Source organism: Centrocercus urophasianus, unplaced genomic scaffold, assembly GCF_019232065.1.
Source record: "Centrocercus urophasianus isolate 14NV4802_14NV808 unplaced genomic scaffold, USGS_Curo_1.0 seq_12, whole genome shotgun sequence".
Taxonomy (NCBI): Eukaryota; Metazoa; Chordata; class Aves; order Galliformes; family Phasianidae; genus Centrocercus; species Centrocercus urophasianus.
Window position 1 is genome coordinate 1804554 of NW_024884364.1, and position 19881 is coordinate 1824434.

At 46.0% G+C, this 19881-nt stretch overlaps 1 protein-coding gene across 1 annotated transcript; it reads left to right on the plus strand.

The window, feature by feature from the left end:
• Nucleotides 1-1485: 1485 nt before the first annotated feature.
• Nucleotides 1486-13061, plus strand: LOC122156266 (T-cell surface glycoprotein CD4-like). The gene is made up of 10 exons (XM_042810903.1): nt 1486-1775; nt 7311-7442; nt 8971-9144; nt 9230-9373; nt 9546-9821; nt 10240-10602; nt 10716-10958; nt 11045-11163; nt 11411-11478; nt 12677-13061. Exons 2-10 carry the CDS (start codon nt 7382-7384, stop codon nt 12690-12692), a joined length of 1464 nt encoding a protein of 487 aa, XP_042666837.1. The 5' UTR covers nt 1486-1775; nt 7311-7381; the 3' UTR covers nt 12693-13061.
• The last annotated feature ends 6820 nt before the right edge of the window (nt 13062-19881 follow it).

Consider the following 19881-nt stretch of genomic DNA (forward strand, 5'->3'; position numbering starts at 1 on the left):
GATGTTTAATTAATGCTTGCAAAGTGCTTTGAGATGCTTGGATGAAAGTGAAACAAACACGTCACTGCATGCTGTGACCCCTAATCCTAGAGGTACTTGCAAGATAGACAGAGACTGTACACTGTGCCATCGTGGCAGCTCTGAGCAATCCCTGCACTAAGAACAGGTCCGTGAGGGGGGGCCAGGCCTGCAGCTTTGTCACCTGAGGCCCAATAGCCCTGTTTCTCCTTACAAATCTGCACCAAATCCAAATGTGTTTTGGAAGCCAGGCCCATTCAGGGAATGCTATTGCTGGTTGGCATTTGCAGTGACATAAACCAACTGTTCAAAAACAAGCCAGGGTTTCTGCATTACAGCATGCTGGGGAAACAAAACGCAAGCCAGAATCCATGTGAGCTGCAGCAACAACTCAAAGCCTCAGAGCACCTCTTCCGAAGCCCTCATGCCAGAGCCTTACAGTCACAACCTGTCTTTTCTCAGCTGTTTTCTCCAAGACAGCCCTTCTCTGACAGATGGGCCAGAAGGGGTATGTGTGTTCTCAGGCATGCAAGGGCATTTGGGAGAAGCTGATGCGAAGCAGCAGTCTCTGGAAGGAAATTCCTGTCTCAGAAGGGGTCTCCAAGAAGTTCTGGGCATTGTGATTTCTCCGAAGAGACATCAAAAGAACCAGCTGCTGAACTTGAGGCCTGATCAGTGCCATTCCTTTCACATCTAGTGGCACTTTATGAACCTCAGAGTTATGTTTTTCTGAACCTACTCCTTGAAAGCCTGGTTCTGTATCTCTCAACCCATCCTCCAGACAAAGGGGCGAGTGACTGCTTGGAGGAGAAGAGTGGGTGGTACGGAGATGAAATCTCAGCTGTGTCTGGGGCTCAGTGGGTTTCCGTCACCTTGGCTGAGGCTGGGATTCAGAGAGAAAGATAGCGAATGTGGGTGGAAAACCACAAAAGCCCCCTCCTCCACTCTACAGAGAGGGGAAACAGCTGAGCTGTGGTACTGGTGGAGGTTACCTGAGAGAATAAAGACGAAGAAAATATTCTCATCTCACACCAAATCTCAGCAGTACCCTGCGCAGATGATCCTCACTGCTTCAGGGGTTCCCCCTTAACTGCACCCTAATCATGGTCATTTCTAAACTGCTGGGCCTGGCGGTCAAGGCCCACCAGGACTGGAGGCACAGCCTTGTTGCCGCCCCAAGCAGCCCTGGGGCAGGGCCACAGCCCACTCCTCAGAGGTGGCTCCTCTTAGCAGCAACACAGGATAGAAAATGGAGGTCAGCTTGCCCTTGCAGCTCATTAGAGGCCTGGGAGTAGTTTGGATCTGCTCAGCTAACATGTTAATTTGCAATCATTTTTTGACAGGAGATCATAGGAGGTTTCCAATCGCTCGCTTTTAAGTTTCGGTTCTGTTACGGCCTCCCAGCAGCCGCCGAATGGCCAATAGGCTCTCTCTCACACTCATTTTTCCCAGGCGTCGCAATATATAGCCTTCCATTATGGTCTTCATTTCTCTTCACATCCAGCATTGAGATCACACGCATTCGGAAGATCACCATCTACTGAGAGAAGCTCACAGACTGCAGCAGAGCCTGGACCGGTAGCAAGACCGTGCTGACGTTCCGGTGGGAGAGGTGGAGACACAAAGGCCAACCGACATCTGTTGAGCAGCTTTCTAACATCAGCTTCAGTCTTCTCTTCCTTCAGTTATAGCTGCGTTAGATCACTTACAGCAGGTGACAAACACAAGGAGACAGAAACACAGAGGGAGGAAAAGAGGTAAGGAAACTTTCTTTCTGTCTTTCTCTGAAAAAATAGGTCAATCTGTTTTTTTGTTTGTTTGTTTGCTTTTTTTAATGTTGTCACAAACCTTATGCTTTCATACAAGTTACTGTTTTGGACAGGATGAGGGACAGATAAGTTTTGCCCCACTTAAAGTCCTGATGCTAAACTTTATTGAAATGTTTTACTTGATAATATTTCTGGCTGTGCAATTTTTTGAGGCCTTTTATTTTTAACTAAGAAGTGTTCTTCTGTCTGGATTTTTCCTTGGAAGGGGGAAAAAGAGAGCTACTAAAAGATCCTGGGGATCCCACCGATCTCTTAAACCCATATGTAGCAACAGTTCAGAAAAAAGTCCTATAGGACTTGACACCAATGACTGTATTTCCCCAGGGGTTGGAAATGCACTGAGAGCAGCCTTCCACCATCAACTGCCACTTGCTATCACCTTCTCCACATGCCCTCCAGGAAGGGGAACTTTATTCTAAAAAAAGCCTGAAAGATAAAAAGACGCCAATCTCCAGCTAACTAGGAGAGCCCATTTAAATGTATGTGTTCCACGATCGGTGAGCCTGCTCTAACTATGTCGGCTGGCTGACTCACTGCGCAACACAGCTGCAAATGCAGCCTGAACCACTAGCTCAGGGCTGGCTAAGCAGAATTTCATGCAGCAAGAAATCAGTTTAAGGACATCTGAAAACCTTAGCATTGTCACAGACTGCTGCACTGTTAAAACCTACCGTTTCATTTCTGGGTGAATTTTTCATCTTTCAGATGATGAATTCTGTTCAACCTTTGTCAGTCACCCCAAGTGTTTCCCTGCATGGTACATTAAGGTTGAGCTCAGGTTACTTCTTAATGTTTACCACTATAAAATGAGCACTCCTGCTAAGTCCCTTGTGTGTGTTATTCTCAGTTCAGTTCACAAACCTTTTCTTCATCCTCCCCAGTGTTTCACAAAGATGGCTGCCGAAGCTGCCTGCGATAGAGCAGGACTTGACTCATTTTAATGGCACAAAACCACTATCCCATTCGTACTCAGTGCTCTTAGACAGTGCCCATCCTTTCTGCCACATTCTTGCGCAGGGACTGTGTATTCAATGAGGAAAAATTATGGAATGACTCCTGTCATTTTTGTTAACATTTTTGTTCTGAGTGGACTGGAACGTACAGTTTTGCTGCGCTATGTTATCCATACTTGCATAGGCCCTTCTCCAGTGTGGACTGCAAATCAAGAACATTTCATGTAAGATCTCAGTGTTCCTATCTCAGCAGCTGATTAATGATGCCTGAAGCACATCCCATGTGCACATGGCTTGAGAGCAAAATGAAGGGCCTGTCGTCAGAGGATATCTTGATACTGTTCGCTAGTCACAGCCTCCTAGAAAGGCATCCAGGGGCTTTAATTGTGAATTGCTGGGATGAAAGATTGTTTACAGAGAGAAATATAGGAGGCCTAGAAGGAAAGAAGAGGGGCTAGTTAGAAGGGAAAAGCTCAAAAAGTGTATGCTGAAATACTTGTCATGCACAGAAAGTTCTTGGCTTTCCCTTAAATGGTTGAAATAGTTCAGAAGCCATCAGAGAACTGGCTGGGCTGCAGAGATAGAGACGTTTCTGGTGGTCTTCATGAAGGTCCAGATGCACAGACAGATTGCAAAGACTTTGTGGCAGAAGGAAACTTGGTTTGTGCCCACATGGCACTCTGCTCCATCTTAGAGGTGGGACCTCTCTCAGAGGGGCTGATGGCTGGCCTTGCTCCATCATGTCCCTCTGGGAGCAGCTGTGGAGATTGAAAACTTGTTTCAGGAGCTGTTGAACAGCCAGGGTGCTCAAGGGGAAATCAAGGCACAGACTGTGCTGCATGACAGCTAAGCTTGTTCGTGCTCTGGGGTGACCGTAAAGCCCATAAAATGACCTCCACTTCTATCATCTCTTTGCTTTCACTGTGTTTTTATTGCATTTGGTTTCATACCCTGCCTAATGCTCACTCATGCTTGCTTGTTAATGAACATTTTCAAGGGAACTGCTGCATAGTAGAGTAGATAGCTTTGCTTAAGACACTTAAACTGAGGAGTGGTGTGATCCCTAACAAACAACTGCACTCTAGAACCTAAAATACACACCAGACCAGCGCGTGGCACGAGGGGCAGCTGCATCCCTTGGCCCTTGCCCAGAAGCAGCCGCAGGAGAAATGGGGGCAGCAGCCAAGGCTGAGGTGTGGCAGCACTGATGGGAGCAGCCAGGGCCTCCCTGCCCAGGCCTTCCTGCCCAGTTCTCCTTGCCCCACCAAACACACTGCTGCTGCTGTGAGATCAAAAGCACAGCCACAAGCAAGAGCGAGAGGAGAAAACAAGGAAACCGCACGGCATGAAAGCAGTTCGTGAAGGCAGTGAGATGGAAGATAGCCTACTCTGCAGGAGTGGTTTCTGGGCTCTTTTTTTAATTTCAGTTTCCTCCTGTGTCATGCTGCTGTCGGGCTGGAGGAGAGCTGCCTGCAGCCAGCAACTCTGTGAGGCTCTCAGGAGCAGGTGCTTTCTGGGCCAGGCTTGCTCCTGCAGACCTTGTCCTTGGTCATCCCTCAGTGAGACCAGTCGCTGCCACAGCTCTCTTTTGCCCACGCCCCGGGGAGAGAACGTTCATTAAAAGAAGTTAAGAAGGAAATTAAAGCAGTTTAGTAAGAGGGGGAAGCTAAAATGAAATGGAAATCAATGTGCACTTGGATGGCAGCCCTGCTCCTCCTGTGAAGACTAGGCGTGCTAATAAATCTAGTGTGCCCAGACTGTTTCTGGCATTGAGGCTGACTGGCATGAGATGGTCTGGGCTATTAAACTCACTTAATCTCCAAAATGAACTGGCTATATGACAGCTGCCTAGAGGGAGTGGTCCCTGTCCCATCCTAACACTTTAATGGATCCTGGGAGTTGCTTGGCAGGAGAGTTCTCTTGGGCCAAATAAATGTCAGAAAATGTTCTAGCAGTTTAACATGGCTGATGAGTGTGTCCCAGTTCCCAGGGATATTCCCTCACACCACTTAATTTTTGAGTACCACCACAGATACGTCTGTAAGCCTGTAAGGAGGCTGTGGGTCTGCTGTAGACACTAGTGACAAGATCCACTTCCTACTGCGACATAGCAGTCTTATGCAATGAGATGTGTAAACTTCTGAATACCACTGCCCACATTCTGACTCGGAGTGTCACAGGAGACTGAAAGACAGGAAAAATAAGAAGTGGTATGAATGAAAAGCAAAAAGGAGACAGAAAGTGTATGAAAGAAACTCTAGCTGGAAGCAACCTGTTTTCCCCAATGACTCGTAACATGTAGGTGGTCATCAAGATACAGAGATCTACCACAGACATAAGATCAGTATGAATGAAAAAGGAATGGAGAGATATATGCATGAAACCACAAGAAGAAACAGCAGAACAGTGTATGAAAGGTGCATCAACCTGCAGCTACCAAACTGCACAAGGTCAGCAGTTCACTGGTACCATGACATTTTAGTTGTGAGGTTTTGTTCTCCAGCTAGATAGCAAGAAGGTGAAGAACAAACTGAAACAGGAAACAGGAAATTAGATTCACAGACAGTAAAAAATGATGGTGTGTGATGGCAATTTTGCTGGTTTATATCTATTCTATCACCTCCAATATTGTTATAAAGTTTAATGATTCAAAATATTTGAAGCCCAGCACTGAGCTTGTTCACTTGTGGACATCACTGCAGGGAGGTGGCTGACTTTTCCTGCTGGTCTCACTTGGACAGGTGATGTGACTATTCATGGCAGAGCTTATGTTTCTTCCGTCACTCAGGGTGATATTGATCTTTGCCAGGGCCCTGTGCCAGGATGTTTCTTCTGAGTGAGATGCATACAAATGCCTTGTTGTTGCCCCTTTCCTTATTCTGTAGCACAGCTCAACGAACTGCTTGATTACTGCCACTGCATCTGGTGGGAAATTATGTCCAATTGCATGCATTGGCTCCTTTGCATTTTTTTTTCCCGCACAAAATGGCTCATGCAAATATTTCCTGGGGCCAGCATGGTTTTTTTGTTTGCTTTGTAAAAAAGCAAGCTGCCAATCATCTCTGACAATGTCTTTGTCATGTATTTCTCTTCTATGGTGCACATAGCTAGTGTGTTGCTCGTGCACCTGCATTTTTCATGTGTGTTCGTCTGTTCAGCTGTCAGATTTTCAGCCATGCTGACCTGATCTACATGTAAACATAACACAGATGTTTAATCTATTCTTTGATTGTCTCATGAGCTCTGATCATTTACATTAAATTCAGTAATAAAGTATCCCCATGGGAATATGTAATTGCACATATTACATATGTAGTATTAAGTTATTATTGTGTTCCTTTTGATTTCAGTCCTGTTATGATTCCAGCCTTCACTCTACCATGCTAACTGTGAAAGAATGTGTCTGCTATCATCTAGATCTGGTGACCTTTCATCAGTTATTCTACTTCTCTAAACACTGCTGTGATTTTTTGTTGTTGTTGTTGCTATGGGTCCAGATCACTCCTCCACACACCCCTCATCCACGTATCACCCCTGCTTCTGATATCTGATTTTCTCCTTTTGTAGCAGCCAAGGTGTTTTCTCATACTCCATTAAAACAGGACTTGGTTTGTTCACATTGCTCCCCATTTTTTGTCACTTGAGTTTTATTGGCTTCTGTCTGACCCTTCACTTGAGGACATGGAGTTCTTACTTTTCAGACACTGCAGCCCCAAAAATATGCTCATCGTTACCGATTGGACTTTCCCCAGTCTTCGTGTAAGAACATTCTCCCTTTAAATGTCAGCAGACAAGTTCTGTTTCAGTTTAAATGAAGCCTCTCCTACTTTAAATGAAGCCTGTGCTTTTTGTACAGCCCCCTGGTGGTCCCACAGATTCAGTTCTTGACGGTCGGACACCACTGTCTCTGTCCGACTGTGCAGCTCTAGCACTCTTCCTGGCTCTATGCTTGCATCTAAAGCATTTTCAGATTTGCCCTTGCACCTTACAAGCTAAGTTTGCTTGTAAAATCTTTTCTGACCTGTCTCTATGCTGTCAGCTTTCCCACAGTACCCTCCAGCTACCGTGCACACACTTGCCATCCTCCATAAGTGCTTTGGAGGTCTCTGCATGTGGAACCATGGATGCCATGGACAAATTCTTCCAGAACCTTCCATTTCAGGTTTTTTATCATCAATGCAACTTCTTTCTGACCTTGTTCTTCCCTTCACCCCAGACTTTTTGTAGAATATCCCTAGGAATTGAAGCAAGCCTTTCAAAAAACATCAGAAGTAGTGGTTATCAAAACTTCTAAGATAAGAAACACATAGACAATAACAACAACAAAACCACTAAAGAAAAATGCTGCAAGGAGCCCTAAAGATGGTCTCTATCATGCAATCATAAAATCACACAGAAAGATTTAGATGGGAGGGGATCTCTGGATTTCTCCATTCCAACTTCCTGGTTACAGTTTGGGTGATTCTAAAACTACATCAACCATTCTTAACAGAGCATTTGGGTCTTCCAGGTTAGCATCCCTTGGTACCAACAGCATTCCCAGCCCTTCAGTTTGCAGCAGGGAGGAGCGTTCCCTTGGAGATGGAGAGGTGTGGAGCACTGGTGAGCAGTGTGCTTGCAGTCGTCTTGGTTCTGCAGCTGGGTGAGTCTTCAGCTGCACTGGAAAAGCAGCAGTGAATCCTGCTAATGCTTGCAACCTTCCCAAAAGCCTCACAGCATTTTAGGTGTTTCTAGGCTCCTCATAATTTATCATCTGAAATATGGTAAATATGCTTTTTTAATTATTATTATCCTTTAATAATTGTTGCCACCTCCTATTGCTAAGGTGTATCTGTAGGCTGATGTGATGGGAGGGCATGGTTCACTTCCCCCTAAGACCACTGAGATGCTTCTGCAGGAGTCTGCTCAGAGAGCAGTCTCACATGCTTTTAGAGCAGTCCTGTTCAAGCCTTTCTCCCCAGATCAATACAGATACAGCAGTCACCTTCTCACCTCTTGTCTGGCCCACTCTGCAACTGTCCAGCAGTGGTGATATGGCTCTCACAGCATTGCCACAGAAAAAGACCACCAGTTGAGGAAGACTTTGTGCCATACAGCATTAGGGTTCAAAAAACCTGGATGAATGTGAATAAATGCTTCAGAAGGAACTTGTGCTCTGGGCAGAGCTTGTTTCCTGGGCCAAAACCAGCCCAGATCCCACACACTGAGCACAGGGTGGAAAATACTACCCCTCACACTGCCTCCTGCTGCCTGGGTGAAAACTTGTGAATTTCTGATCATAGGTTTGCCATTACAAATTTTATGTTAACAGCTTGTTCAGTTTGATTGCTAATGTTACAACACTTGGTGGACATTTTAGTGATCTTTTTACAAGAATGGAAAGTTACTGAATAATGCCAAATCTGCATTTCTCAAACATTCAGCCTGGATTATTCCAGTTGCAAAAAAAACCCCATGAAAATATTGTATGCAAGCTGTAACTAAAAGCATTGCAAAAGACACCAAGATAGTCTTATGAATGGCATTCATAATTGCCCTTTTTAGACTGATTCATCATTTTCAGTGATCACATTCAGTGCAATTATTGGAAAACCTCTGTTATCCTTGCTGCAGAATACCAGTGCTCTTGGAGGAAAACATAACTTGCGGAAACCTCTCCCATAAACACATACAGACTTTTCATTTTACACTTCTAGGGTGCTCCTGTAGTAGGACCAATGAGAGCTTTGCAGTTCTGTGCAGCTGAAGCAGTTCTGAGACGTTTTCTTTTCCTTCTCCTCCCCTCCTCTTTCCTCCCCTTCCCTTTCTTCCCTTTTCCCTTCTTACTTTTTCCCTGCCCTTCTCTTCCTCCTTCCTCCTTCCTCCTTCCTCCTTTCTCCTTTCTCCTTTCTCCTTTTCACATCCCTTATCCTTTTGTTTTCCTGAGTTCTCAGTCTTGCTTTGTGTAAAATTTGGAGGAAGAGGTAACCAAATTTGACAGTGCTGCCTCAAGCTTTGAACACAGAGTGAATGAGGAATGACACGTGTAGTCCTGCCTTCGTTACCAGCAGGACAACAGAATCTCGTTCAGTGGGGAAAAGGTTGTTTCAATAAAACTGCTTTTACCTCAAAATTGTGAGTGTCGGTAAACCCACCATAACCACAGGTATTTGGGGGCATTTGACTTCTAGGTCTGACCCCCATTATGGCTCAGCAAGAACAACAGACTGGGCTTGCAGGAAAGGAGGTGATCCTGAACTGTAAAGACACAAACCATCAGAGAGATCAGACCTGTACTTGGAAGTACAAGTATAAGGAAGTTTATTCTACAATTATAAGCTTTTCTAAAACAAATATTTTTAAAGGTAAGGCTTCCAATTTCACACCCCTTCTCCTCAGTATATAGCTGAGAAATTTCTTCCCTCCTAAACAAGCTTATTTTTTCAAAAGGCAAAGCCCCAATGACTCATCGATCTGAATTGAAGTCGGACAGCAAACAGCTGAAGGTGTCAGACTTGAGCCTGGATGACGCTGGCATCTATACCTGTGCATGTTACTCTCATGTAGTCAGTATCTCACTGCATGTCTTTAAATGTGAGTGCCTAGAGGGCTTGTAACCACAAGGAGGTGAGGGGAGAGGAGAAAAGGTCCAAAAAACATCTCTGATGGAATTCCTTATCCATCATGCCGTTGCTTCACAACTCACTTCCCCTTTCACTTGCAGAAAGAGGAGTTGATTTACTGGCTAAGTTTTTTCTCTTTACAGTGGCAGTCTCTTCAAATGGATACTTCCTCGCAAATGAAGATCTTGAGGTCACTTTAATGCAAAATTCATCCCACTCACAACCCCATCTCAGCATCGAATTGTTTAATATTAGCAATAAGATAGTGACAACAGAAATTTTGCAAAACGAGGCTCCTCAAAAATACACACTGAAGCTAAAGCAACTGAAGGCTACAGACAGTGGAACCTGGATGTGCCACGTTTATTCAAACTCTCCATTGATTAATCAGAACATCTCCTTTGATGTGAAGGTATTAGGTACGTGACAACAAAAATGCAGCTTGCATACAGACTTTGGAACCAGTGCTTTCTCCAGCTCATGAGCCATGATTTCATTTTCCACCATTCACAGAATAGTGTCCAGGGCTAATTTCCCTGGGCCTCCAACCCTGCAGCTGGATTGCTCTGTTGCCTGAGCTCTGTCTCACACTTCTTTCCATTTTCTTCTCGAGGCTGGCCCTAAAAGATCACCCTCTCCTTGGGGTCTCTTCTTCTCAGCTCTGGTGAGCTTGAGAGTTTTGCCTCTTTAAACCCGTTCTCAGTCTCTAACTGCTTATCCCCCCGAGACATCTTGTGGCTTTTCTCTTAGGACTCTCAGCTGAGCACAAGACCAAAGGTACACTTGGAGAAGCCACAGATTTGCCTGCTTATGTATTCTTGTATCTTCTGAATTCAGGTTTTGGGGAAGAACGCTCGGAAATAATGTACACTACTGTTGGCAATGCTGTGATCTTGCCATGGCATCTGAACTTCAGGAAGATACAGTGGAAAGAAGGTTTCATAGGAAAAGTGAATTGGGAACCACAGGAAAATGCAGCCATCCATGAGCTGTTCAATTTCAGTGTCACAACACGTCGAGAGCTGCATAAAACTAAAAAAAGCAACCACATTTGGTTTGAGATACCTGAAAGGAAAACTGACAGTACTATAGAAGTTAAAATCCCCAAAGCCCAGTTAAATTACGCTGGGCGGTATCGATGTCAGCTGGAGATCAACAGTAGAAGAATCTGGAGCACGAGGGCACTAGTGGTGATGCAAGGTGAGAGAAAGGGATCAGCAGATGAGGAGCTGCAGAAATCTGGATGCCACAAGTGTATGGATGGACCCATCTTCCCATCCTCTCACTCATGTGACATTTTCTTATCTTTCCAGTCTCTGCTAACCCTGCTGGGCCACTCTCCAGAGGAAGCAAGATGACCCTGCTCTGCCAGGTGTCTGGTCCCCTGCCACCCAATGCCCACTTGCTCTGGGAACGTGTGAATGGGACTGAGATGGAAATCAAGAAGTCAAAACAGCAAGAAGCAAAAGTGGAGGTGAACGTCAGTGCTCCAGGATTGTGGAACTGTCACCTCATGGAAAACAATAACAAAAAGATCAGCCTTAATTATACCGTGGGTATGGAAATTAACATCACATCCCTACCTCCACACAAAAGTCTTGAAATTCTCTATCTGCCTTTGAATACTTTTCTCTTTCCACAGAGGAAGCTCATGTTTGGAATAACTATGCAGTAATTGGAGCAATTATTGGAGCCAGTGTGTTGGTGATCGGCCTTGCATTCGTGTGCATAATCACTGGTATGAGCTGGCAGCGGAGAAGGGTTAGTATCCCAGTGTCCATGAAAGGTGAAGAGGTGACAGTCTTCCCAGACCATAGGAGGAGCCTGGTTTTCTCTCTATGAGTGGGGCAGAATAGATAGTAGGTCAATCCTTACACTCAAGGCAAATGGTTAGAGATTGACAGTCTGCAGGTAGTAGCTATGTCAGAACGTACTTCAGTACCCCATCATAGGGAAGCATTCTAAGTGTAAACAATTTAGTTGTTATTTATCCCTTCTCTCTTGGTAGAAACGGGCAAAAAGGATGGCACAAGCAAAACAATACTTGCTGGAAAAGAAGACATGCCAGTGTCAACGGTAAGTGGTAATGAGGACAGCTGGATTGAGCGAGTACTTTGCTTTCAAGATAGGGGAGCTGGATGGTTGAGTGGGAAGAAAGGGAGCATGAACCCACTTGGTGCCCACACAAAAACTGCATTTCAGCATTTTCAGTTATTGTTATTTTTCTGAGTTACAAGCTATATCTTATGAATTGCTTATACCCATGGTAGTTCTGTGCTTGTAAACTTCTAAGCAGAGGTTTCACTTGAATTACCTCGATGTTTAGACATGTTGGCCAAACTCAAGCAGGAGCTCCAGAGTCCTTTGATAGGATTCAGAATCGACCTGAATTACAGATTGAGAGGTTGTGGATACTGAGGTGGAAGACACACAACCAGCTTCAAGAATGAAAAACAAATTTAAAAAATCCAGTATGTCATAATGTGACCCAGCTCTGCTATCCAGTGCTGAACTGCAGTCTGTGAAAATTGCCAATGACCTCCTAGGAGCCAGGAAAGAGAACACTGTGAACCATCCCTCTCCCAGATGCACTGGTGATACACCATCATGTTCTGGCTTATTTTGGGGAAGCAAGGACTTCTCAGCAGAGCTTTCCCTTGTCAAGGTCTTAAAGCTTATATGATATCAGGCCACATAAACAGTTGCAGAGGAACACTGACATTTACACTATCATTGGAAGTGGAGAGCCCACAACAGTACAAATAACAACATGAAGTAGTTCAATAAATTGATGGATACAGAATTTGACTTCTGCTTGATTTTAACTGGTGACAGTGGCAAACTGTGATAAGTTTCACCAGTTTTTGTCACTGCTATTGAGGTTTCATTGAGTAAATGGCAAACACTGCTTCATAGTTAGGATGCGTATATGTGGTGAAAAGCTGATTATCATAACATGTTGAAAAATTCACCTGATTTTCCCTGACTTTTTTTCAAGGTTAGAAGAAAATATCCATAAGAAGGACAAGCCCATACAACTACATAACATACAGCTAGACAAATCTGTGCAATACAATTGCTGATGCAGTTATTTTTTACTCTCCTTATCAAGCAAGCATCTCAGTGTAACTGAAATGTAAACAGCCATGTGGATGCACAAGTAACCGTTTGCCCCCAGACTGCAGAAGGGAGTGTAGTCCTCCCCTATGAGCTGTCTGGCTTCAAGACATCATCTCAGTAATCCTGGTGCTAACGTAATGTTTTTCTCTTGCAGCCGGATGTATAAGTAGCTTTGCAGACTGAGGAACTCTCTGCCTGCACCTAAACAAACACCTGTCAGCCCATAGTGCTCTGCGAGCCCACCTCCCTTTCTCCTGTTTTGATAGAATTCTTTATGCCTTCCTCATTCTCTCAGTATAATGCCGCGGAGGATTATTGTCTGGAGAGGAGCCAATGGACAAGACAAGAAACCCCTACAGGTGGTTACTGAGCCCCAGCCCTATAATGAGAGACACCGAATAGAAGAGTAGATATATACATATAATGCTTGTATTTTGTTCATGCATTTCATTTTACCTTCCTGTGGAACTGATTTTATATGCTTCTTTTATTCACTGGAGCTACAATAAATTTCTTCAGATTTTTGTTTCTTTGCAAAATGGACTAATTTTTTTTTTTTTCTGAGGCACTTTCTTCTGACTCAAATCTGCATTTCTGCCTTTCCCCTTGGATGTATAATCTTCATTCTCAGTTTCCTGCATCCCTTAATTTTCCTTAATTCACCAGCCCTCTGCTCCTTTTGAAACACATTTGCTTTCCTTCAGTAGCCCCACATAACCCTCAAGCCCCATACCACATCTTGTAGTCTTCATCTCACCTGCAACAAAACAAAGAAAACATCACGAACAGTGGCATAATTCAGGACTAATTTTGTCAGTAAACAGTTCAGGGTACTCACAACTTGTAGAAAATAGAGCTTTAAGATGATGTGAATGTTGATGTAGGAGGTAGGCTTGGGAAAAGGGAGAAATTTCCTAAGAGAACAAAGGAGCCTTGGACTGTGTAAGCCAGCAAAGATCCTTATGAGAAAACTCTCTTTGAAATTTCTCTTTGTGAGCTCAAGGAAATGGGAAGAGGGAGTGGAAACTTCAGGAAATTTAGGGAGAAGTAAAAGCGTGTTGCATACTTTTCCAAATATCCAGAAGGAAAAATACTGTTAAAATAAGTGCACAGAAATCTTGTGTTTCTGTAAGCGTTTATGTAAGTTTTTCTCCTTTCTGCTAGAGATGGGTCATAGAGGCCTTAAGGTCCCTTAGCTGTCACTGACTCTAGTCCAGGGTTGCTAATTGGTCTGGGCTTGCTGAGGAGAGGCAGGAGCAGATGCAATGCTGTGGAAATGGCTTTTGTGGCAGAGACTTGCTGCAGGACACCTGGTGCTAGAGAAGAGGGTTTCTCTGTCACAGCCATGTCAGCTTGGCACAGTTATTGGCAGTGAAAGAAACAGGTGGTGACAACGGCCAAGACGGCACCTGTGAGCCAGGAGGAAGCCCATCCATCCCCCTTGCTGTTTGAAACCCACCACAACCACTGGTTGCTCCTGGGCTGGGACACAGCTGTAGCAGCCACTGCTCCTGCCCAGACAGTTCCTCCACCAGTGTCTTCATACAACACAAAGCAACACAGATGCCTTCATTTTCCTTCCTATCATTTGTGATTGTGAATACAAAGCTACGTGAACTGTAGAAGAGAATAGTACCGTTGGTAGGGACCAACAAAGATCATTGAGGCCAAGATGATCTAACTAAAAGGGCTAACTAAAAGTTAAAGCACAGGTCTTGTGATCTCAGCAGTCACAGCCCACTTCAAGCCTACTTGAAATTCACCTGCAAAGACATTCTCAGCTCAGATCTCAGATGTATCTTCTTTTGTCAGCTCTCCAGTCTGTACCTTCTCACATGACAGCTCTCTTGGCTCTAGATGCACACAGTGTCCTATCTACGAAAAAAGTCACCCACAGACCAAGTCTTGAAGGAGTTTTGCTTTCTTTCTAAAGGCAATATTGAAAGCTTCACAGTGGTCTTCAAGGTAGAGTGGAGGTGGAAGTTCTTAGCAGATTAGAATGTGTCACAGAATTACAGAATCATAGAATCACAGAATGTCAGGGATTGGAAGGGACCTCAAAATATAATCTAGTCCAATCCTGCTGCTGGAGCAGGAACACCTAAATTAGGTGACAAAGGAACACATCCAGGCAAGTTTTTAATGACTCCAGGGAAGGAGACCCACAACCTCTCTGGGCAGCCTTTTCCAGGGTTCTGTTATCCCTACTGCCAAGAAGTTTTTTCTCATATTTATGTGGAACCTCCTATATTCCAGCTTGCACCCATTGCTCCTTGTCCTATCATTGGATGTCACTGAGAAGAGCCTGGCTCCATCTTCATGACACTCACCTTTTACATATTTATAAACGCTGATGAGGTCACCTCTCAATCTCCTCCAAACTAGAACCCAGCCCCCACAGCCTCTCCTCATAAGGGATATGCTCCATTCTCTTTATCATCTGTGGCTCTGCACCAGACTCTCTCAAGCAGTTCCTTGATCTTTCTTGAACTGACAGGCCCAGAAGGGAACATAATATTCCAGGTACAGTGTTACCAGGGCAGAGCAGAGTGGAGGAGAATCTCACTTGACATACTAACCACACCTCTTGTAGTACACACCAGGATGCCATTGGCCCTCTTGGCCACAAGGACACAGTGCTGGCTCGTGGTCATCCTCCTGTCCACCTGGACCCCAGGTCCTTCTCCTCTATGCCGCTCTCCAACAGGTCAATCCCCAACCTATACTGCTAGCTGGGGCTGTTCTTGCCCAGATGCAAGACTCTACACTTGCCCTTGTTGTATTTCTTTGAATATCTCCCCAGCTCTCAGCCCGTGCAGGTCTCGCTGGATGGCAGCACAGCCTTCTGGTGTCAGCCACTCTTCCCAGTTTTGTGTCATCAGCAAACTTGCTGACAGTGCACTTTACTTCAGCATCCACGTCACTGATGAATATACTGAATAGTACTGGTCCCATTACCAACCCCTGATGGACTCTACGAGATATAGGCCTCCAACTAGGCTCTGTCACGTTGACCACAACTCTCTGGTTTCTTCCATTCAGCCAGTTCCCAATCCACTTCACTACCCATCATCCAGACCACACTACCTCAGTTTAGCTGCAAGGATGCTGTGGGTGGTGTCAAAAGCCTTACTAAAAACAAGATAGACCACATCCACTGCTTTAACATCATCTAACCACATGATTACATCTTCATCAAAGGCTATCAGGTTGGTCAAGCATGGCTTCCCCTTGGTGAAGCCATGCTGACTGCTCCTAATGAACCTGTTATCCTTAATATGCCTGGAGATAGCACCAAGGATAAGTTGTTCCATCACCTTTCCAGGGATGGAGGTGAGGTAGACCAGACTGTAGTTACCCGGGTCCTTCTTCTTGCCCTTTTTGAAGATTGGAGTAACATTTGCCTTCCTCCAGTCCTCAGGCACCTCTCCCATTCCCCACGACTTACAAAAGATAATGGACAGTGGCCTAGAAATGACTTCTGCCAGCTCCCTCAGCACAGGTGCATCCCATCAGGACCCACGGATTTACAGATGTCCAGATTGCTTAATTGGCCCCTAACCCAGACCTCATCAACTGAGGCAAACACCTCCTTGATCCTGACTTCCTCTGGGCCTCAGGTATATGGGACTCTTCAGGACAGCCTCTGGCAGTATAGACAGAGACAAAGAAGGCATTCAGTAACTCCACCTTCTCTGTATCTTCTGTCACCAGGGCACCCACCTCATTCGTCAGTGGGCCTACATTGTCTTTAGTGTTAGTTTTATCTGCGATGTATTTGGAGTAGCTTTTTAATGAAATTGCACAAAACATGTAGTCAATACAGATATACCTTAGGCTCTAATGCAGCATGGAAGCTAGATGGCTTCAAAGATGAGAAGCCAAGAGGCCCTACCCCACTTGCAATGGGTGCACTCAGCCTCCTCAGGAGGTGTGCAGAGGACTTCTCACTTCTATAGGTGTGACAAGGGAATAGTTACATTATGCAGTGGAGTAGTGCTAGCTAAGAGATTCACAGCCCTTCAAAGTGACAAACACTATGACATGTGGTGACAGCTCAGTAGAGCAGCTCTGAGATGATGGCAGGACTCAGAAAGTCATATATGGCAACACTTACAAAATAGCAGTGGTCCCCAGAGCTCTTTGCAGTGGTGTGGGAACGTCACAGTAAGCAAGAGGTTAGAAAAAATGACTACGTGTTGGCTTTCCCCAGTGTGGTGGTGTTTCTGGCACTGCTGCTTCCCATGTCTCTGGATTGCAGAAGTGATAAAGTTCCAATCCTTTGGACACAACTCCAACCTCAGGTCCCTATCAGGATCCACAGATCTGTGTTGACAAAGAGGCTTTGACTCGCCTGAGGATAGCCCACATACCCAGCTCAGCTGGAGCAACCCCAGCACAGGCCCCAGCCTCCCCAAGCCCTCCTACCCCACTTTCCAGCTTGTTTCTGCCCTACCGCAATGTGAGGCTGCTGCTGGGAGGAGGCTGTCAGGCCCGATCTGCCGAGGCAGTCCCTGTGACTCATGCTCCCCCGCGGGCTCTGCAGTAAAGCACTCCCATCGATTTGCCTTTTGGAGCCAAACGACCCTGTGTGTTTCTACCCACGTTCCCAAGCTCCAGCAAGGAGGAAGCTGTGCTCTTGAGCCTCTTTGCTTTGCAGCCAGCTTGGCTGAGTCTGAGAGGTGTGGAAGTCCTCCAGGTCTGAAAAATCAGAGAACAGCAAGAATAAGGGTGGGTTGCAGAAGCCGGCAGTTAACAGGGCATCAGAAGGGATGAGGTGTCTTCTTCCCTGGTTCAGGCTTCAGAGGTCAGACGTGCTTGGACAAGCTGAGAAAATGGGGTAGTAAAATGCATGTCGTAATTCTGTGCTACAAATCCAAAGCAAAGAAATCATTTCAGCTCCCTCCTGACATTGCATGTTCCCAGATTAATGGTTCCAGAGCTCCTAGTTATCCTCTCTGTGGGGTGTTCAGTAATTCTAAAAAGTAGAACAATTACATTCTAAAATGACATTTTTACAGTCCTTACAGAGACGAACTCACTGCCCTGGGGTATCACTGAGGCTGGGACAGATGAAAATAGGGTCAGTAAGAAAGAGAGGACAAGAACAAGAGGAAGCTGGGGGGAGCAGGAGGATGGAGACACCTCTACAGAACAGCAAGCAGCTTCAAAACAACCACGCATCTCAGCAGCCTGCCCTGGAATTTCCTTTTCTCAAGGACAATATCACATGCAAATATTTACATCTGTTACAGAGAGAAACATCTTTCAGAATGCATCTAGCTGCCCGGAGAAAAGCATCCATCTGTGAACAAGCATCCACAAGTCTGAATTCTGATTCTTACACCCGCAAGCCCTTAGTATTTCTGTGCAGCTCGTGACCTGTGTTAGACAAGGTCTCCTGTCTCCTGGGATGAGCTATTAGCACTTGCCCATTTTGCAGATGAATTAAGAGAGAAATCTCACTAAATCTTTTCATACAGTGCTAGAAATAGAATCTAAGGTTTGGGTATGACAAATTGACACTGCGGTTGCTGTCTTTTCAGGACCAATATGCTCATGGATCTACTTGGCTGGCTTGCCATTAGCCATTAACCACACCCTGCTAGCAGAGAATAGACACCAGGAAAGCTGCCAGCATGCCACCAGCATCGCTCTGCAAACCTTGGGCAGAGCTCATGCCAAGGCTCTGAGTATGGGCTTAGCTGAACCTGTGTTCTGTGAGAAACATGTGAGACCACCGGGGCCACCAGCAGAGCCCCAAGAGCTGCAGACCATCAAATCCTTGTTTTTAGAAGTGGATTTGGCTATTTTGTTAATGCTTTTGCTTTTATGATTTTGATTCTTGTTAATGAGATCTTTTCCTTTATGGGGCACTTCTTCATAGAGTGTTTCCTTGCAGAGCTGCCAGCCAGAAAGAATACTGATCCCTGTGCAGTGAACTTTTCCAGAAAGCAGTTCCTACACAGGCATTATAAATGCAGTGTTTCTTTGGGCCTGGGTGCCCTAGGACATGCAGGCAGGTTGCTGAGTCTTTGGACAGCAGGTCACTGGTTGCAGTGCTGCCTGGCTCTGTAGGGAGTAAAAGTGCTGCAGTCTGTGTGCTTGCTTGTGTGTCTCCTAGAAGAAGACGGGGGTTAATTTCTGATATCTGTACCTCTATTTCAGAGCTGGTCAAAGCTCCTGGTAAAATCTATTTTCATCACAACTTGTATATTTGCCACAAAGAATGTATGATTTGACAGAGCTTTGAGATCTGCTTGGTTTCCTGCTTCTTTCCTGCTCAGTGCCTTGTCAGCTCGCCTTGAGGATCAAGAAAGGCTTTGCTGCCAGGATGCCACAGGACACTGTCATGTCCTGTGGCAAGGGACACCAGGCCTTCCAGGGCCTCGTGGTCTGGGACATCCCCACCTAGACCTACGATGGCCTCACTAGGCTGCAGAATGCTGTCGCCAGAGAGGAGCACGGCATGAAGGCAGGGCAGAGTGCGCCAGAAGATGGAGCTGCTGTTTCTCTGTAATACCGGAGAATATGCTCACCCACATAGGTAAGCAACAACCTGCTGGGGAGACTTAACTTCTGAATGGTGGATGGTAATGTGGAAGTTAGCACGTAGAAATGACACAATTAGAGCTGCGTGTGTTTGCATTTATGGATACAGGCCTTCTGACTTTGAGGCATAAACCTCCCTCAAATGATAGCGGTGGAGAAGAAATGATGGAGAAGGCCATAACTGTGCCTTTCCACCTGCACGCCAAAGACCAGCACAGGGCCACACATCTTCCTCAGCAATCTCAACAATTCCTCCACACGCCACCTCACCAGTTCGATTCACCTAAATTGCCCACGTGTTCCTGATCCAAAAGAAGGTTCTAACGCAGAACCTTTTTTGAAGTGTCCAGAAACACGGGCTCCAAGCCACCTAGCGCTGATGGAGGTATGAGACTGTGGGAGATCTCCATTCCTGAAAGGAGCGGGACGAGGAGGTGCTGGTGCAGCCCTTTCCGCAGCAAGGCACTAAGCGGGGAAGCAGAGGTGCCCGTGGTGCCAGGAGGACTTCCCGGCTCAACTGCCTTTCCGAGAGGAAGCAGCAGGAGAGCCGTGCCCTTCCGACACCACCGAACCGCTCCTCCAAGCGCCGCTCCCGGCTCCCTGCTCGCGGGACCGCTCTGCAGCCTGTCGGCGTGGGGGTCAGCTCAGGCAGCGGGTGCCTGCCGCTCTTCCCGGAGCTCTCTTCCTCTAGGGATGGTAGCCCGCCGCCCGGTTCCCGCTCCTCGGGGCGGCCCCGCGGGGCAGCGCGGTGCCCGCACGCCCCGGACTCGGCGGCCGCTGGGAGGGGCTGGAGCCGGGGCCGGGCCG

Bases quoted from the DNA above. Each gene is read 5' to 3' on its own strand.
- LOC122156266 (XM_042810903.1), top strand. From the start codon at position 7,382: ATGGAGAGGTGTGGAGCACTGGTGAGCAGTGTGCTTGCAGTCGTCTTG. The intron at 9,822-10,239 runs GTACGTGACAAC...TTCTGAATTCAG, and splicing joins CTTTGATGTGAAGGTATTAG to GTTTTGGGGAAGAACGCTCG. The intron at 10,603-10,715 runs GTGAGAGAAAGG...TTATCTTTCCAG, and splicing joins GGCACTAGTGGTGATGCAAG to TCTCTGCTAACCCTGCTGGG.